The sequence below is a fragment of the Microcaecilia unicolor genome, chromosome 7, assembly GCF_901765095.1.
Source record: "Microcaecilia unicolor chromosome 7, aMicUni1.1, whole genome shotgun sequence".
In the NCBI taxonomy this organism is placed as follows: domain Eukaryota; kingdom Metazoa; phylum Chordata; class Amphibia; order Gymnophiona; family Siphonopidae; genus Microcaecilia; species Microcaecilia unicolor.
In genome coordinates, this window is record NC_044037.1 from 80,289,087 (window position 1) to 80,309,527 (window position 20,441).

Genomic DNA, 20,441 nt, shown 5'->3' on the forward strand with positions numbered 1-20,441 from the left:
CAAGCAGAGTTAACCTCTGAGTAACTATTTCTAATGAGCTTTCTAGGAATGAGGTAAGATTCATTCCCTCCCCTATTCCCACCACTCCAGTACTCCCGATGTAATAAGCCCGTGTAATGGGAGGGAGTGAGTCCTTGTCCATTCCCAGGATGTCCACCAAATATTTTTTGACCATCTCCAAAGGAGAAATTAACGGCGATTTGGGAAAATTAAGAAACCTAAGGTTAAGTCTTTTAGTCTGATTTTCAAGGTATTCAAGTCGTTTATGTAGGAAATTATTGTCTTTAACCAAAGCTGTTTCTATAGATCCCATTTCTTGAATTTTGATATCCACACATTCCAATTTCTGGGTTTGCTGTGCAGTCACTTGTGCTTGAAGCAGGGCAGCCTCAGAAAGAACTTCAATATCAGAAGAATTCTGCTTTAAAGTAGTTTGCATAGAGGTTTGGATATTGAAAACCATGTCCCATAGTGACTCCAGCGTCACAATTGCTGGTCTAATCACTCCACTAGCCACAGGAGGAGATTGAGATAGACTATCAGCCCGAGCTAACTTGGAAACAATAGCTTGAGGCAATACCTTTGAAGCCTGTTGTAGTAATGTTTCCCGAAGTTCAGAATCTAACTCCGTTGCTGCAGTCACACCCTCAGACAGAACCAGCTGAGCCACTTCGGCGTCTGTCTCTGTTTGAACAGCCAGCAACTCTCTTCCAGGCTGGGGAGGTGCAATTCACTCCACAGGGCACAAGGAAGCCCCGTTTCCACTCTCAATCGACTCCGAAGGGCCGAGAGCTGCAGTGGGGGTCGAAGTTCCCTGAGGACCCGGTTGCTGCCTGGGAAATTGCAGGGTTGTTTGTTTCAACGTCGAGGAGGTCACAGGAACCGAGGGAAATTCCTTTACCTTCCCCCTCTGCTTCCCCATGGTTAACGAGGCTACAGAGGCACCGAGAGAAACTCACAAACACAGCAGCCTCCAGGAGCAAACACAGGTGCGTCTATTCACAGCGCCATCTTGGAATCGGAGTCAGCAGCCACTGACATCTTGATTTATTTTTTCATTGTTCATTGTGTTTCTGTTTGGGGTATTTTATTTCCCAAAGAACAAAGATCACAAAAAGATGTTTTCCAATATCAATGCTTTCTTTTGAGTTGTGCAAAAGAAATTACTACAGTGGTCATGCAGACTAATAAGAAACCAAAAAACTTCTAGTGCTTTAGTTGAATTGATCATATCTTTTCTAAGACAATGTCTTGGAAAACTGTAAGTTACGATGCTTGGGATGAATGACCAAAAAGTGAAGGGGAAAAAGTGAAATCAGTTTGAGCTAATCTTGTCAGAGAAACCTGAACTTCTTTTTTTTTTTAGTTTTTTTTTTAGTTTTTTTATTTATAGTTTTTCCATAACCTCACAACATCAACATTAAACTGGTACTTGTCACAAAGTGAATATTACATTTCCATTGCTCTTCAGCTATTAACATCATTTTGCTAATCCCCATCTCCTCCCCTCCCCTCCCCCCCCCTCCCCCCCCCCCCCCGCTTCCCTTATCAGCAGTCTCTTTGTCCTTGTATGTTCACTGATGCTGCCGACCAGGTAAGATAGGATTCCCATATCTTTTGGTGTTGGGCCAATCTTCCATTGTTCATCGCTGTGAGCTTAGACATCAATTGTATGTATTTCAGCTTTTCCTGTACCACCAAAATGTCAGGCAGGCTAGGTTTCTTCCATGACACCGCCAGCACTAATTTACCTGCCACGAACACCTGTGTGGCAAACTTATGCACATGTGGTGGAATTGCCGGTGGTTTGAAGTGAAGTAGGCAACATTCTGCCTTCAGCTGATAATGTGCAGCAGTCACTAAATTTAAATAGTCCACAATTGTCTTCCAATATCTCTGTGCATGTACACATGACCACCATATATGGTACATATCACCCTCACATCCACATTCCCGCCAGCATTGGGAGGAGCCCGACCCAAACATCCTGACCAAGCGACTTGGGGTGTGGTACCAACCATATAAGATCTTATGCCCATTTTCTACCATAGCGCTAGAGATTGATACTCTAAGTAGAGATTTAAGCGCCCTTTTCCATTGTGTTGAATCATACATAGTCCCTATTGCTATCTCCCATTTTTGTGTATATTGTTCTACTGGGTTTTCACGGGCCAAGAGGGCTTTATATATTCTAGATATACCTCCCTTGTTCCCCCCACTTGTCATTCCTTTTTCTAATTGTGTCTCGGCCAACTCAAGTTCTTCTCTCGCTTTGCATTTAATAAAGTTCTGTACCTGGTGGTAATGAAAGGCCTGTATGGGGGAAAGCCCATGTTCCTGACATAACTGCGAGTACGATGGGATCTCGCCCTCTTCACACATTTGTCCCAAAGCATACAATCCCATTTCCTCCCATTCCTTGTACACAGTGTTTAAAGTTCCTGAGCCAAACTGGGGGGCGTATCTAAGATATGTATGTTTGAAATATTTTCGTTCAGGGAAAAATTGTTCTCTGATCTTATACCAGATTTTTAACGGCCCCTGTAAAAGAGGGGGACTTTTCTTAATCAGGCCTCGCAAAGTGTGTTTTGGTAACCATGGTATGGCCCTAAGTGGGTATGGCTCCAGCCAACTTTGTTCTATGTCTATCCAGATTTTCCCTGAGTTCTGGGACCAAATTGCTAAGATTCGTAAGTGGGCTGCAGTGTAGTACTCTTGGAATGATGGGACTCCCATGCCCCCCCTCTCTCGGAATTGGTACATCATTTCTCGCCTTACCCGGGGCGGTCTTTTTTTCCAGATAAAGGAGAATATTCTGCCCTGTAGACCCCGGAAGAAGGCTAAACCTGAACTTCTTAACCTTTTCCTTACATGACAGGACTTTGAGGGCCATGCTTACAAAGACGCACTAGTTCTCTTTAGCGTGTGCTAACTGTGTAAGGCGCCCATAAGAATATTGTGGGTGTCTACACAGCATGTGCTAATGTTTAGCACATGTTAAAGAAAGCTAACGTGCCTTTATAAACTGGGCCCTAAGTCACATGGAAATGTGACAGAATTAGAAAAATACTTGTGAAGCCTGTAGGGAACTACCTTCTGTGCCAGGGTACAAGGAGAAGAATCCAAAAGATTACATTATTTGCTTGATTATTTACATTTGACCAGTAAACTCAGGCAAAAGTTTTCAGCTGGGTACAAAACAATAATAATTAGAAATAAAAAAAAAACAGCAAATGACAACTTTTTCAAGTCTTTTCAATGTAACTAAAATAAAACTCCCACAGACTCTTATCAGACTGATTTTAAGATGTCAACATCTATTATTATTATTTATGTAGAGGGTCTTTTACTAAACCACGGTACTGTTTTTAGCATGTGGTAGAAATCAGCTGGCGGTAAATGCCAAGATGCCCATAGGAATATAATGGGTGTCTCGCCGTTTACTGCCAGCTGATTTCTACTGCTGCCTAGTAAAAGACCCCCATAGTAATGAAGGCCACCATGGTAGTGACACCTTTTAACATTGGTTTAATTTAATGCATATCTGTCAATCCTTCAAACATTAGGTTTCCTTTATTAGGGTATTTACTTCTATGTCTGTAGTTGAACTAATACAGCATATTATTACTGAAAAACATTGGAAATAACATTTAGGAAAGGACCTGGTACAAAAGTTTATATATATTGTAGTCTAAGGGGTGAATATTCAGCTGGTGGAGGTCAGCATTTTTTTTGGCCACTGCTGGTATTATCCCTGGATATTCAACGCTGGACCATGTCCAGGCACTGGCATTGAATTTCCGGGCACATGCAACAGGCTGACACTTATGCAGTTAAATGCAGGATTCAGCACTTAACCATGTAAGATAAACCACATAAAGATAGCACTGCGTTCTATGTGGTCCCATTTATGCAGTTACCTTATGCAGTTAAGTGTTGAATATCAATACACACACACCAATCTTTCATATACAAAATCCACATTGAACTTATTGGTATAGGCAGATAAGAAATATCAAATGAAATTAAACCAGTGGTGGATGAGGCAGGACTGTGCCCAGTAATTTAACAAAACAAATGAATGTTACCAGCCACATTCTCATAATATAGCATTTCTTTCTAGTACGGTGCCTCTCTTCCATCAAAAAAAAAAAAAAAAATCCCATGTGTAGTGTGTAAAATGTTTAGAAAATACCTTTTTTACATCTAAAATTCCATATCAACAAGCTAGTACATGGATTTGACACATTAATATTGACCTCTGTAATACTGAAAAGGGTCATGCATCAACGCTGAAAACTATTGATCAGAACAGAAAATCAATAGCTGTCCACAAGGTAAGGGGAAAGTCTTTTAATGTACACCTTAATCATGAAATATCAATAGCAATGATTTATGGCTTTTACCTTTTTGGAAAATTCCACAGCTTTTTGTTCACTTTCTTCTACTTTTGCTTTATCCACACAAGCATCTGTAAATATTAAGGGAAACGGAATGATCAAGAGTAACAGTCTGGCTTTTGCAAAATAGAAATAGATTTCTGTTGTAATTCCTTTATTGCTTTGTCATCAAAGAGTCATTTTTCAGTCTGCACTAGTATAATTATGCGTACACTTTTTACTATGAGAACTCTACTAGATTTTCTAAGTGAAAGCAAATACATACTTTTGCTTTGAAAATTCCCCCAGGAAACCATGGGCTTCTTTTACAAAGCCACACTAGCGATTCCCGCACAAAAATGAGAGGAAGCCCATAGGAACTGAATGGGTCTTCTCTCATTTGCCACACCGAGAATCGGTAGCACGGCTTTGTAAAAGAAGCCCTATATACACATATTTACACCTGTTCTTTGGGGGAGCACAGTTCTTCTGGGTTAAGATAGATACATATTTTAAAGAATATGTGCATAAATTTCCCTTCAAACCTCAACTTTGGGAATGCCTCCTCAAACAGTATGTATGTGCAGACCTTTACCCATTTATAAAGCAGGGCATTTTATAAAAAAAACAGAAAAACAAAACCTCACTCATAGAAATAGCTTTCATAGTACTGTCATACTCCATGTGGTACTTACCGTATGCTAATGGACACCCTCACTCTTTGATGTGCGGGCACATAACATGGGCAGAGTGTCACCGAGCTGGAATAAAGGGGAGAGGAAGGAGTAGGGAGGGTTGGGTTTGCGAAGGTATGGTTGGGTTTGCGAAGGTATGGTTGGGTTTGCAAAGGTATGGGTTAATGGGGCAGAACGTTGGTGTGAGGGAAGGGCTGATAATTGGTTAGAGGAATAGAGTGGGATAGGTGGAGTGGGAGGGAGTGTGGATTCAGGGTTTGCAGACTTTTATCATTTGGCAGGCTGTGGGAGGGGAGGGAACAGGATGGTGGCCATTGTGGGCAAAGGTTTGTGGAGATTTTTTGGTTTGGAAAATTTGATCAATAAATAGGAGCTTTGGGAGAAATTTAGTAATAGTCGGCGGGCTGGAGCTATCAATTTGGTGCAGAGTTACCTGTTCAATTATTGTGAGCAACTACTCTTGGTCTCAGTGCCATCCTAAAGTGCAGCGAGTTGTGTGCAGCTTCTTGTTCTGCATGGGGTGTTCAACTGTTCCTGTGCCTGGTGGCACGGCATTGTGGGCACCTTAGGAGAATATTGGGGGCCAGTCTTCGAGAGCACTATGGTGACTTATGTGGGACTGCAATGGGCATAGCGGTCATTGTGTCACAGCTTTGGGCCTGCTGCCATCCTCGTGTTTATGCAACACGGAAATGAGGGGAGGTGTTCTGGTTTTGTTGTGTTGACGGGGTTTCTTCTCAAGGGTTTTCTCCGACTGGGTTGGTGGTGTTCACTCCATATTTCTCAGGTTTAATTTTGTTGTCTGGGATTGTTAGGGACTTTTGGTTTGGGGTGTTGTGCTGTCCTATGTGGTGGTGTAGGGACTATAATAATAATATTTAAAAAAAAAACACACTTGATCAGTGGGTTGGGTGTTTGGTTGGGCATTTGTGGTTGGGGATGTTTCATTAGGGTGTGTGTTTGATTTAGGCTTTAATCTGATGGCCTCAAAAAAGGCATAGGGGCTTGCCAGGTGGCTTCAGCGCAGGGCGCGTCTGGCTCGATTCATGGGGCAGTGCCTGTGTAGCATGATATAAGTTTAATTGTCAGAGTTATTGATTTTGCTGGATCAGATACAAATATAAAAAAATATACAGCTGCAAAGACTTTACTTTCCCCTTCCCCCTGGAAACTACTGATAACAAAAGCTAGCTGGGTGGGTTACCTAAGTCCATCAACACATCTCCAAAGAATAAAACTCTGAAGATGGACAGCAATCACAAGACTGGAGTTAACAAAAGACAGTGAAACTCCACCTATTCTCAGACAATGACTCAGATTTCAGCCTAGGGTCCAATAAGAAAATATAAAAAGCCTGGAAAACGCCCAGCTCTAGGAATCTGCCTCCTGGCTCTCTGCTGGACTTCACACACATGCTGATGATTTTCTCCAGGCTACAACTACACTCGGCAAGAAAAGACTTCTGTTTCAGCAAGGATCTTCACCCAGCAGCCTCTATCAAAGTGAGTTACCATTATCCAGCATAATTTATAATTCAGACCTTTTTAATCTTGAAAATCACATTTCACCTTGTGTAAGATTCTGAAAAACTGCCTCTCTCTTGTAGCATTATTACATTACCTGTATTGTAAATAAACCTTAAATATATGGTCTTTCTGTTCCGAGCACATGTCCTTAAACCTTGCAGTGCAGGTTAATGTAATTCAACAAATATAGCATTTAATTCCCCCTTTTCTTACATATTCTTAGTCTTATATTACCTTATAGGTAATTGGTGGAGAATAGAACTATATTATTTAACACCTGTTCTATGGGGATCATCAGGTGCAACCACAGGTGTGCGCACTGGGGGCATGGGAAAAAGGAAGCCTGTGAGGGTAACCTGGGGCACAGAGTCACAAACGTTGTAAAGAAATAGCAGAAAAGGGGCTCAGTGCCCACCTTCTGGGGAGACCACAGTTGCTGGTTTTTCTCAGTCTGAAGTTCCTTTGGAGGGTGAGTTGGCTTCTACTTTGGGTTCTCTATTAGATGGGCAGTGTTTGTCAGAGGTGCAGTCCGGTGGATCATTTGGAGTCACAGCTCATTCTAAAAGCTTAGATCACAGGCATCAGTCTTTAGGCTAACACTTGTGGGACAAGAGGCTCTAGAAACAGCTGATACATGTTGTGAAACATCTGGACATGGAACAGAGGAAGCATAGGGAAGAGAGTGGGGATGCAATGCAAGTGTGGGATTTGTCCAAGTCTTGGGATTCTTCTGATGCTTCTTCCTCTACATTTTCTTACAACATCTTGAATTGGTTGTTGGGTTTCTATATCTATGTGAGCATTTTGGGAGGAGCTAAGCCGGCTTTGTTTGTTGGTTTATTGTGTTGTTGTTACATGATTTGGAGGCCTATAAGACGTTAAAGGGATGGTCCTGGCTCAATTATGATGAGCTATTCTGTAAAGGTTTGCTTAAGGACAAGTCTAATGCTTGGAGCTTCTAGGATCTGGATGTTTAGCTGGCAATGACCCCTTCTCATGTTTGACCCTTTCACATCGAATACCCTCCATTCCTTGAGGGGGTCCTCCTCTAAAATCGCAGTACCAGGAATTATGAAAGGGGGTCCATTTCCCATGGCCAGTGCAAAGGGGGGCATTGGGGTGTCTCTGTAAAAAAGCAGCTTGGGCCCAGGTTCAATGTCTGCTTTCAATTTAATGCCAGACATTGGGAACACCCAGCTTGTAAATTCCTGCATAAGTGCATTCACTGTAAAGGGGTACATCTGCCCTTCCGCTGTGTTAGCCTTGGGAGAGGAGGATGAGGATCGACTGGCAGAAGGCTCTTTTCTCCTGGCTGTGTGCAACACCAAGACTCCTTTTCCCATTAGGCTTTCTATGCTTCAGGACTAGCTTTAGGGTTATCTGGGTTTGGCTGCTGCTCAGCTATTATGGGATGGGTTTTTCCCATAGTTTTATGATTCCTTATTCGGGGTATCACATAGAAATCATAATGCCCCATCAATGGTAGCTCACTCTACTGTGGTTCAGGAAAAAGGACTGCACTTTGGGCACACAGTGGGGCCTTTCTCAGATCCACCACTGGATGATTTTGTAGTGTCCCCACTGGGTGCCGTGCACTGCTTTCCTCTAAGCTGACTGGGAATTCTCCAACTGCTTTGCTGCTAGTGGGGGGGTGGTGCTTCAATATTATGTTTTCAGTTACTAGGGAGAGGCAGGTTCCCTAGAATCTTGCAGAGCCTGCCTATCCTTCACTACTAAAAATGCCTCTGACAAGGCAGGCGGCTCTGGAAATTTTCAAATGCTGCCAGTTTCTTCCCCCACTACCTCTTCACCTCTGCCCAAGGTGGGATCCTCGGAGAGCAGTTTTAGTGGGGCATCTTTGAGCCCTGTGGAACGTGCAGCTCCCCCATAACCAGGAAGGAAACACCACCACCTACTGGCAGGACTGTAGGTGGACTCCAGCTCAGCTTAGAGCAGGGGTTCTTAACCCATTCCTCATGACACACCAGACCAGTCAGGTCTTCAGGATATCCTTAATAAATATGCATGTGATATATTTGCATATAATGAAGATTAGTGCATACAGATCTAGCTCATGCATATTCATTGGGGATATCCTGAAAATCAAATTGGCTGGGATCCAAGATGGTGCTGGAAGGAGAGACATACTTGGTGGTGCTCTGGATCTCTGGTTGTTGCTGCTTGGTTGGGCTTAGTATGAGCAGTGGGGAAGGGGAGAGGCAGGGTCCGTGGGCGTCCCCCAGCTCCCTCCTCTGTACCTCCGACAAGGCAGGCGGCTCTGGAAATTTTCAAATGCTGCCAGTTTCTTCCCCCACTACCTCTTCACCTCTGCCCAAGGTGGGATCCTCGGACAGCAGTTTTAGTGGGGCATCTTTGAGCCCTGTGGAACGTGCAGCTCCCCCATAACTAGGAAGGAGCTTCACAGTTGAAGTGGAAACGGCTATGGTGACCCAGTCTGAAGAAAATCCTGTTGTTTCAAGGGGGGCTCTGACTATGAGTATGGATTCAACTTTGAGTTTGGAATATCAGTATGCTTACAAGATTCTTGGTTAAGGTACTGTCGGCTCTTTAACTCCTTCTGATTCAAGTCGGGTTTTGGTGACACCAGCAATAGTGACAATGGAGTCACTGTGGGACGCCATTGAAAATATACAAACTTTCCTTCTGGATATTACAAGACAGAATACTTAAGATTTAATTTCTGTTTCCAATGCAGTTTTGGTGCAGGCTCGGGTGACGGGCCAATTAGCCCTTGAAGTTGATTCTCTTAAATTCAAAATACAGACAGTGGAAAGTCTGGATTACATTTGCTTTGCAAAATCCCAGGAGTCGTCCTCCCAACAGAGCTAGTCGGTAGCAACCTAGCTTAAATTGAACAAACATATCCCATCTCTACAGCATCGAGATCTGAGAGACCCATGGTGTTGCAGGGTCCAACACCCACTTATGGCTGTGGTGCCTACGAGTAAACACCATATTATTGTTCTCAGAGTCCCCTTATTCCCCATCTCTAGCCACACCCAGGACCCCAACACCCTAATTTTCCTGCCACAAGCCTTGAGCTAGTCACTTTCCCCCCACTGGAATAGCTACAGCCACTCTGCCACCAAAACAATCCTTCAAAAGGTCCTATACTGTGCTCAGAAATATATGGTGATGCAATCCCTGGCTGTATCGGACTTCCTGTCCAGGATCCAAGATTATGTAGACCCGACTGCCACGTTGTTAGTGTGCAAGTTGGTTTGGGGGTATACTCATGGTAACCAATCTTGCTAGACTAGAACAGTGTGCTAGCCAATTTTATAAGACTGTTTGGTGGCACGTTGGCACTTTATGGGGTCTTGCAGGAAATTTGCTCCTCTGCCTTTGAAACATTATTATTTCAGGTAGCTTTTCTGGTTGCTTTCTTCGCTACATAAAGAGTGGGGAAGTTAGTTGTCCAAGCAAAGGATGCTTTGGGAACATCCAGCTTACTATTTTTGGATGTTTTGCTTCATGGAGGGACCTTATTGCTTTGCATATCTTGCTCTAAGAATAGAGTTTTTTGGGTGAGATTGTGGAAGAGTCCAAATATTGAGGTTTTCCCAGTCAGTTGTACCATGGCATATAGAGGGGCATAATAGAACGGGGCTGGCCATCTATATGGGTGGCCACCTCTAAGGCCAGCCCCATGAAGCGGCATACCCGACCGTATTATCGAAACAAGATGGCTGGCCATTTTTCGTTTTGATAATACGGTCGGGGCCAGCCAAATCTCAACATTTGGGCTGGCATTAGAGGTGGCCAGCATTATAGATTGCCGCCATTGGTTTCTGCCGATAATGGAAACTAATGCCGGCTATCTCAAACCCGGCCAAATCCAAGCCATTTGGTAGTGGGAGGAGCCAGCATTTATAGTGCTGTGGTCCCCCTCACATGCCAGGACACCAACCGGGCACCATAGGCGGCACTGCAGTGGACTTCACAAATTACTCCCAGGTACATAGCTCCCTTACCTTGTGTGCTGAGCCCCTCAAAACCCCCCAAACCCACTACCCACAACTGTACAACACTACCATAGCCGTTATGGGTGAAGGGAGGCACCTACATGTGGGTACAGTAGGTTTGTGGTGGGTTTTGGAGGGCTCACATTTACAACCACAAATGTAACAGGTAGGGGAGGGGATGGGCCTGGGTCTGCCTGCCTGAAGTGCACTGCAGTACCCACTAAAAACTGCTCCAGGGACCTGCATAGTGCTGTGATGGAGCTGCGTATGACATTTGAGGCTGGCATAGAGGCTGGCACAAAAATGTTTATAATTTTTTATTGGAGTGGGAGGGGGTTGGTGACCACTGGGGGAGTAAGGGGAGGTGATCCCCGCTTCCCTCCGGTGGTCATCTGGTCAGTTTGGGCACTTTTTTGAGGCTTGGTCCTAAAAATAAATGGACCAAGTAAAGCCGGCCAAGTACTCGTCAGAGCCAGCCTTCTTTTTTCCATTATCGGCCGAATCTGGCCATCTCTTAACCACGCCCCTGTCCCACCTTCGGTACCCTGCCGACACGCCCCCTTGCACTTTGGCCAGCCCTGCAACGGAAAGCAGTTGAAGCCGGCCAAAATCGGCTTTCGATTGTACCGATTTGGCCGGGTTTAGGAGATGGCCGGCCATATCCCGATTTGTGTCGGAAGATAGCAGGCCTTCTCCTTCGAAAATAAGCAGGATAATCACCAGCAGCCATGGGGGTGGGGGGAGAATATACTGATTAATTCACGAGGATCAAACCTCATTGAGATGATACAAGTTTACTGCAATCCTTAAAAAGAGTTTAGCTTTTCTGGGGTGTAATCCAGCTGTTTATGGAACTCACTCATCTCGTGCTTCATATTGGGCTCCACATCTTTGGAGCTGATTTGTAGAATTGGTCACTAGCACTCTAATAAATTTAAAGGGTATGTGTGACCTGTGGGTATTCATCAAGGCGATTAATTTGTCTCTGTGTTTAGTTTCTGTTGCAGGATGTTTACCCCCAGAAATCTGTGTATGACTCGGTGGGCATTTCTATATTTTTGCTGGCATACATCCAAGGGTACTGAGGGAAATTAGGGAAGTTCTAGCAGCTCCGCTGGCTGACCTTTTTAATGCTTCTCCAGAGCCGGAAGTGGTCCTAGAGGACTAGAGGACAGCAAATGTGGTCCTTCTCCACAAAAGGGAAGTAAGGAAGAAGCTAGGAACTGACTTCTGTGTTAAGTAAATTAATGGTAATGCTTTATATTTATTTATTTGTTGCATTTGTATCCCACATTTTCCCACCTATTTGCAGGCTCAATGTGGCTTACATAGTACCGATAAGGCGTTTGCCCAATCGGTTGATAGCAAATACAAGGTTGTATAGTGATCGAATGAGGTACATGTGGAGGGTCGGAAGGGATGAAGATTGTGTGTTGTGCAGTTCGATCATTAGGCATGCTGTGTTTCTGGGTGAAGAGGTTTATGTAGGGTCATTGGGGTAGGCCTTTTTGAAGAGGTTGGTTTTTAGTGATTTCCTGAAGTTCAGGTGGTCATGGATTGTTTTCACAGCTTTTGGGAGGCCATTCCATAGTTGTGCGCTTATGTAAAAGAAGCCGGATGCGTAAGTTATTTTGTATTTCAGTCCTTTGCAATTTGGGTAGTGTAGGTTTAGGAATGATCTTGACAATCAGACTCCGTTTCTTATTGGTAGATCTATAAGGTCTATCATGTATCCTGGGACTACGCTATATATAATTTTGTGGACTTAAGTGCAGATTTTGAAGATGCAGCTTTTCTCGAACGGGTTTGGCACTTTTGAAGCGTGTTTTGCTGAATATCAACCTGGCTGCTGTATTTTGGGTGGTCTGGAGGTTTTTTTTTTTAGTTGTTCTTTGCATCCCGCGTAGATTCCGTTGCAATAATCTGCATGACTTAGGACCATTGATTGTATTAGGTTTTGTAAGGTTTCCCTTAGGAAGAAAGGTTTTAATCATTTGAGCTTCCACATTGAATAGAACATTTTCTATTTTTAAAACAAAGAATAGTAAAGATCAGCAGCAACATGGTTTCACTAGAGGCAGGTCTTGTCTGATAAATCTGATTAATTTCTTTGACAGGGTGATCAGAGAGTTGGATCAAGGGAGAGCACTAGATGCAGTGTATTTAGATTTTAGCAAAGCCTCTGACATTGTTCCACATAGACAACTAATAAATAAACTGAGTACCCTCGGTATGGGCCCTAAAATGACCAACTATTTTAGGAACTAGTTCAGTGGGAGGTGAAAGAGGGTAGTGGAAACCTAGAAGGATGCTTGGATGCATAGGGAAAGGAATGGCCAGTATGAAAAAGGAGGTGATGATGTCCCTGTATAAGACTCTGGTGAGACCTCATTTATAATATTGTGTACAATTCTGGAGACCGCACCTTCAAAAAGATATAAACAGGATGGAGTCAGTTCAGAGGGTGGCTACTAAAATGGTCAGTGGTCTTCATCATAAAGTGTATGGGAACAGACTTAAAAATCTCAATATGCATACTTTGAAAAAAAGGCAGGAAAGAGGATATAGAGACATATAAATACCTATGCAGCATAAATGCACAGGACGCAAGCCTCTTTCAATTGAATGGAAGCTCTGGAATGAGGGGGCATAGGATGAAAGACAAAGGGGATAGACTCAGAAGTAACCTGAGAAAATACCTATTCATGGAAAGGGTGGTGAACTCGTGGAACAGCCAGTATCTGAATTCAACTGAGCTTGGGACAAATACATAGGATCTCTAAGAGAGTGATAGGGAGAGCAGATAGTATGGATGGGAAAACTGGATAGGCCATGTGGTCTTTATCTGCCTACAAATGTATATGTTTCTTGGTGAGGACATATGCTGAAGGATCTCACTGAAGCCTTAATCTTGGACTGGTTGGCCTTGGGATCCACATTCATTGACTTGGCATTCAAGGAATGTGGTGGGACCAGCTACTTCCATCCCTTCTTCAGGTGAAACATTTTTTTCCTTTTCAGCTTTAATTCTTATTCATTTTTGGGGGGGGGGGGGGGGGTAATGATTTATGCAGGGTAAAGGATGTGGAATTAATCAGACAAATGAAGAGGGACTTCTTTTGAGTTGCTTGTTACATCTCTTTCATATTACTGGTACGGTCTCACAGCATTCCACAGGTGGAGTGGAGGGATGCTCAGAGGGTGACAGCATGGAAAGACTGAGAAAGAGGTTAATGTAGATGTATCTTGCTTTGTCTCTGCCTTTGGGGGGGAGGCAGATTGGTTTTAAGGCATAAATTGTTAACCACTGACTGTACATCGTTCAGATAATGGGCTGGATATATTTTTGAGCACAGTATATGACCTTTTGAAGGATTGTTTTGGTGGAAGAGTGGCCACAACTGTTTCAATGGGGGGAAAGTGACTAGCTCAAGGCTGTCACCACTTCTGGCAGGAAATTGGAGTGTTGGGGTCCTGGATGTGGCTAGAGATGGGGAATAAGGGGACTTTGAGAACAATAATATGGTGTTTACTCATAAGCACAACTGCCATAAGTAGGTGTTGGACCTTGCAACACCACGTGTTGCCCAGATCTCGATGCTGTAGAGAGGAGATATGTTAGGTGTGACAAGGCAGTAACAAAAGCTTGTCATGAGAGTGGGGAAAAGCCCTACTACAGGTCCCAGAAGGCATTGGGAGCACCAGCTCAAAACCTGGACTGGTACTGCCTTAATGGAAAAAGCTTTTACCTGGAAAGAATGACCAAGATTGGGAAGCTCTGGGGCTGTGTGTCTATTGCCCAAAGCAGAGTGTAGGGTTTTCGTGTTCTCCACGGGAAAGGAGAGAAGCTAATTTCCAGGCCTATCAGGTGATCCTCAGAGAATGCTTTATAAAGGATTCCTTCCTGGGAGAAGCAAGGGAGTGCTCGTGTAATAGGAGAAAGCTATATGTTTGTGATCAGTGGGGGAGGGGCCAATAGGCTTCCTGACTCCACATTAGCTAGAGCCTAGGAAATGTGACTAGGTCTTCTGGGAATTGTAGTCCAGCCCTATGCTCTATACTCTAGTAAGACGGTATAGGGCATCACCTGGGGGGGGGGGGGGGAGGGAGGGAGGAGAAGGGCAGAGTTCTAGAAGCACCTGACAGTCCTCTGCTTTAGAAAAAGGTTTTGCAGACAGAGAGAGGAAGGAATGGGAAAGAAGAGGAGGTGAGAAGAGAAAAAAAGGGAGGAAGGAACTGGCCAGCTGGGACAGAGTAAACAGGCTACCTAACCCAGGGTAGTGAGGACCCTGAAGTACAAGCTGGGCCAGAGTTTATTCCGTAAAAGCAGGTTGGAAGAGAGGAATGCAGATAACCCCCGACTGATAGAAAATGTGGGGAAAGACCCAGCCTGAAACGGAGGGGCCTGAGTGTGACCTCAAGAAGGAATCACTTAATGAGGTTTTCCCTGAAATGTTTTGGAACCATAGAAGTTATTAACCTTTTGTTTATTGAATTATGCTTTCAGTTTTAACTTCTTGTGTTGTTGCCTAAAAGTATGAAAATACTTTGGGTCCAAATAAAAGAGAAAACCTGGACTGGATTTGTTGGTAGCCTTGATTTTGAGTTATAGAAATTACAAAGCTGGGAGTAGAGGCAGCTGCCTGGTTGCCTGAGGAGCACAGTCTAGTGGCTGAAGGGATCATCACATTTGCTACCGACTAGCTGTATTGAGTAGGGGGAAAAGCCATTCCAGGATATTGTAACTGTGGGGAATGTTCATTAAAATTGTTGAAACTATAATGTTTTCTATTAGTGTTGGATGTAAAATATCTGTTATGTGAAGTTATTTTTTTGGGGGGGGAGGAGTGTAGCAGTTATACTGAGAGTGTGAAGTGTGCTGCTAGTTTTGATGTTATGTTTGCTAGCGAACATTAAGCTTTAGTAAAAGAGCCCCTAAATTAACCAAATTAAAATACCAATAATAATAATGATAATAATAATGATGTTAATAATAGTAAAGAATTTTAATAATAATAGTAATAATAGTAAAGCATTTTATGATTACATACCTATCAGGTGTGTAAAATCTACATCTAATCTTCCTCGGTACTTGAAGTCTGGATCCATACCACTGCAATGCAGTACTACTTGTGCAATACATTCTTCAATTATCTTGTAATACTGAGGTCTGGGTATGAAAATAGGACACATATATACATATATGGTTAAAATTGCTCTATCTTATGAAATTTGCACAGAAAATAAAAGATGGCACACCTTCAATTTTTTTTTAATTAGGAAAAAATGATACCATCAGCTTCAGACAAAATATGTTAATTCACAGATCTTTATATCTGCATATATACTTCCTAGTGGACAACTACTATAAATGAAGTAATGTAAACATAAATATACTTACCGTTTTCAGTATTAAACACAACAATGGTTCAGCAGCAATTTCAAAAATACAAAAATACACAACATATGTCAAAAAGTGAAGTAAATATGCTCAGAAAAAGAATTTGTGCCCCCAGTTTAAAAAAATACAAAGGGCAACCAGCTTTTCATTCATTGCACATTAACAAGAAAGAAAGGCAGAGAAAACACCAGGTAAGCTGAAATTATCTTAACGTCTGAAATGACAAACTTCCAGCTCAATTGCATCCCAATGATTCACTGCTGCAGAAATCCTGTGAAGGGTGGTTGAAGACAAAATACAAAGCCCTTCATAAAATCAATTCAGTGCCCGAGATGGAATCCATATTTTACATAATGCTTCTTCGGGGGGAACTGCATAATAAGCTTACAAACATTTTTTAAAGTCTTCTGCTCTTATTTTTCCCCTCTTCTTTCTGTCCAAACTGCACTTTTGCCAGCCATATTTCTCTCTTGACTTCTTTGATTTTTATGTGGTATTCTTTTCCTTGTTCTTCATTCAGCATTCTTCGGTACTTCATAAATGCCTCCTGTTTTGTCTTTATTCCTTCAGACACTTGTTTGGTGACTCTTATAGGTATCCTTTTCCTCTTTCTTTGTTTAATTTTTTTTCATAAAGATCTGTTGCCATTTTTATTGCTCCTTTCAGCTTGGACCACTGACTTTCCACTACTCTTATATCCTCACATCTTGCTAGATCTTTCCTCAGATACCCCCTCATTTTACTAAAATGAGAATGTTTGAAATCCAGGACTTTGAGTTTTGCATATCTACATTCTCTATTAGTTCCTACTGTATATCGAATCATACGGTGTAATGGTTACTACTATCCAGGGGGACACCTACATGGACATTAGACACATTTTCCTCATTTGTGAGCAAAGATCCAGCATTGCATCTTCCCTGGTGAGTTTTGTCACCATTTCCCTGAGGAGAGAATTTTGAAAGATATCCTATCTCTCTACTTCTTTCTGATTCTGCAGATGGAACACTCCAAACTGCATCCGGCAAGTTGAATCTCCCAGCAACAGCACCCCACCTTTCATTCCCAGCCTTTGGATGTTTATAACTAGATCTTTGTCCAGATTTTCCATTTGTGTTTGAGGTCTGTTGACATCGGCTATGTGAACAAGAGGCCAACTGAATTTCAGTTTTGGATTCGGCATCAAAACTGACCTGAAATCCGGGTTGAAGTTTCACCAAAAATGTCACTGCATTTTTGGCAGAAACAAAAACTCTCTCCTCCCCCCTCCACACCCTATCCTCAATCACTCTCTCTTATCGCTGCCCCCCCCAACCCCACAGAAAATGGGGTGGGGTGGCGGTTATCCCCACCTTGGCAGAGATCTGGCCCTCCCTGGGCTGCCCAATCACCCTGCTCAATCACTCCTGCCCGTGCCTATCTCTGGTCTAGTAGTCTGTTCCATGGCAGGAATCCCACTTGTTCCTGCACGGTGCTGCCACTGAATCAAAATAGCTGATGAGCAGTGGCGTTCCTAGGGGGGCGGACACCCGGGGCGGCGCCCCACCTCCCCGGGTGCAGCACCCCCCCCCCCCCCGATGCAGCGCGGACCCCCCCGGGTGCAGGACTCCCACCCCTGATGCAGCGCGGAACCCCCCTGGGTGCACGCCGCTGGGGGGGGGTGCCGCAGCACGCGCCTGCTCAGAGTCCCCTGACTTTGCGCGTTCGCTGGAGCTCCCTCTGACCCGGAACAGGAAGTAACCTGTTCCAGGGCAGAGGGAGCTGCAGCGAACGTGCGAAGCAGTGTTGCCAGGTGGGCGGTTTTACCGCCCAATTGGGCGGTTTTCCGCGACCCGCCGCGGGAAATTTTTGCCCGCGGCGGGTTGCGTTTTTTTGGGCTGTTTTTGGCCTTCAGGGCGGTTTTTTCGGCCGCGGGGGGGCGGGGTTAGTGACGTTTTTGGGTGGGGTTAATGATGTTTTGGGCGGGGTTAGTGACGTGGGAGGCGGGGCCGATGACGTGGGAGGCGGGGCCGATGACGGGGAGGTGGGGCCGATGACGGGGAGGCGGGGCCGATGACGTGGGAGGCGGGGGCGATGACGGGGAGGCGGGGCCGGTGACGTGGGAGGCGGGGCCGGTGACGGCGGGGGCGGGGTTGATCACGGCGGGGGCGGGGTGATGACGCGGGGGTGGGGGTGTCAGGGGCGGGGTTTGTGTTTGGGTGGGTTTTGGGCTGTTTTTTGGGCTCCATCGGGCTGGAAAAAAATTTTCCACCTGGCAACCCTGGTGCGAAGTCTGCGAACTCAGAGCAGGCGCGCGCCGCGGCACCCCCCAGCGGCGTGCACCCGGGGCGGACCGCCCCCCCCTTGGTACGCCACTGCTGATGAGACTTCCTGCGGCAGCCTCTCAAGACAGCAACAGGAGGTCCCAGCAGCCATTTTGAAATGTCATGGTCAACTGTTGCAAAGATATATAAAAATGTACTGCAAATATATATAAAACATCTCTCCTGTGTCCATCTGGTAGTTTTCTCTGCATCTCAAAAGGATACAGACAAATTTAGGTGAAAATCACTAACAACATAACCACTTATCTAATGACATTTTAATATATTTTCTACCAGTACATTTCCTAATTGTAATTAAAAAAATAATATGTTTAACTCCATGTGGTCAGACAGAGACTTAATTAAATGTCTACTTTATTAGACATGTATTTATTAATATTTCTTTACTGTACATATAAAATCATTATTGGCACAGGAACAATATGTTTTCAACAGAGAACTGAAAGCATCAATATATTGGCTATAAGCCACTCACACAATTAAGGTTAATCTTAACAAGATTTCTTTGCATGTGTTCATGGCATAATTTAGCACGTTTCGATAGCAATTCAGATGGAAGCTGAAACATCCTTATGAAAAGATCTAGCTTTTTAAAGTAAGGCCTTGATTGTAGGGATTTAGCTTATTCTATTAGAACCCATTGATTTCTCTTTAAGCTCTTCAAAGGGAAAAAAAAACAAATTTTTTCTCCTTTATGTTTAAGCCTCTCAACATGTATTAGCTTTTACAATTTAATTATCATTGCAATCATCATAACAAATCACACTTCAAAATAAAACTATGTATCACAATGTGAATTTAGAAAGCATCCTTCAAGCACAGGCATACATCAAAGTTTACAGAGAACAGGTTTGAAATGATATATTGATTAAAGTCCGTATTAAACATTTCTGCATGATTAATTGGTATTTCATGACAAACACTTTTGAGAAAAACATTTAAACCCTGTTGACTGAGGCCAGAAATTTTTTAACAATCCATTGGTGTTGAATATTATATTGTTCCTCTCCTAGTGTAATAACATCAAATAACTTGTACACCTGCTTGTAACTCAAGTTAAGCTTGGATATGGAAACGATAAGTAATTTAGGGGCCTTTAAAGGGCATTACAGACAGCATGCTGTAAAGTAAGATATTACCATGATACCGTGTTTCCCCGAAAATAAGACACTGTCTTATATTAAATTTTGCTCCCCAAGACCTGCTAGGTCTTATTTTCAGGGGAGGCCTTATTTTTCGGGGAAACATCGGGGTCACCCCCCCACCCGAGATCGCCGGCTCCCCCCCTCGATCGGCGGCTCCCCCTGCCCTCAGTCGCTCCTGGAACTAACCTCTTAAATGCTTCCTTTCACTATTCATCTTCGCACTCGCCGCAAGCAGCAGGGCAGGCCACTCCTTCCTTCCATGTCCCGCCCTCGCCTGACGTAACGTAACGTCAGGAGAGGGCGGGACACGGAAGGAAGGAGTGGCCAGCCCTGCTGCTTGCGGCGAGTGCGAAGGTGAAAGGAAGCGGTTAAGAGGTTAGTTCCGGGAGCGACTGAGGGCGGGGGGAGCCGCTGATCGAGGGGGGGAGCCGGCGATCTCGGGTGGGGGGGTGACCCCGATGTTTCCCCGAAAAATAAGGCCTCCCCTGCTAGGTCTTATTTTCGGGGGAGGCCTTATATTTTCAAATTGCAGCAAGACCTCTACTAGGTCTTACTTTCAGAGGATGTCCTATTTTCGGGGAAACACGGTAAGTGCAAAACTAATGCAGCTGCAAGTCGGGGGGGGGGGGGGATACCAGCATGTCATTTGCAGGTGCTGTGTTAAAATGTCCATTACAATATGCTACTATAGTTGCAATTAACATGGAGGCACTAAGTGGGTCTTTTACTAAAGCTTAGTTTGATTATCTGCAGCAAGGCCCATAGGAATAAAACGGGTCCTGCTGCAGATAACTCGAGCTAAGCTACAGTAAAAGACCCCCTAAGGAGGAAATTATATATACGGCGCTTAAAAAATTGGCGCCAATTATAGAATACGCTTAGTTGATATTTCAGCTTCTAAATCTACGCGCATCCATTTATATCAACAAAAATATGTCAGAAATACCAGAGCACAGATTTAGGCGCACTAGCTCATATTCTATAA

The 20,441-nt window shown here is 44.0% G+C and overlaps 1 protein-coding gene across 1 annotated transcript in view; it reads right to left on the reverse strand.

The window, feature by feature from the left end:
• DIAPH2 (diaphanous related formin 2) overlaps nucleotides 1–20,441 on the reverse strand; it is a 1,482,340-nt gene that overhangs the window by 932,801 nt on the left and 529,098 nt on the right. Inside the window, exons 14-15 of the mRNA XM_030210672.1 lie at nucleotides 15,638–15,756; nucleotides 4,407–4,471 (exon numbers count right to left, since the gene is read on the reverse strand). Coding sequence (XP_030066532.1) covers nucleotides 4,407–4,471; nucleotides 15,638–15,756 — 184 coding nt within the window. The remainder of the gene's footprint in view (nucleotides 1–4,406; nucleotides 4,472–15,637; nucleotides 15,757–20,441) is intronic.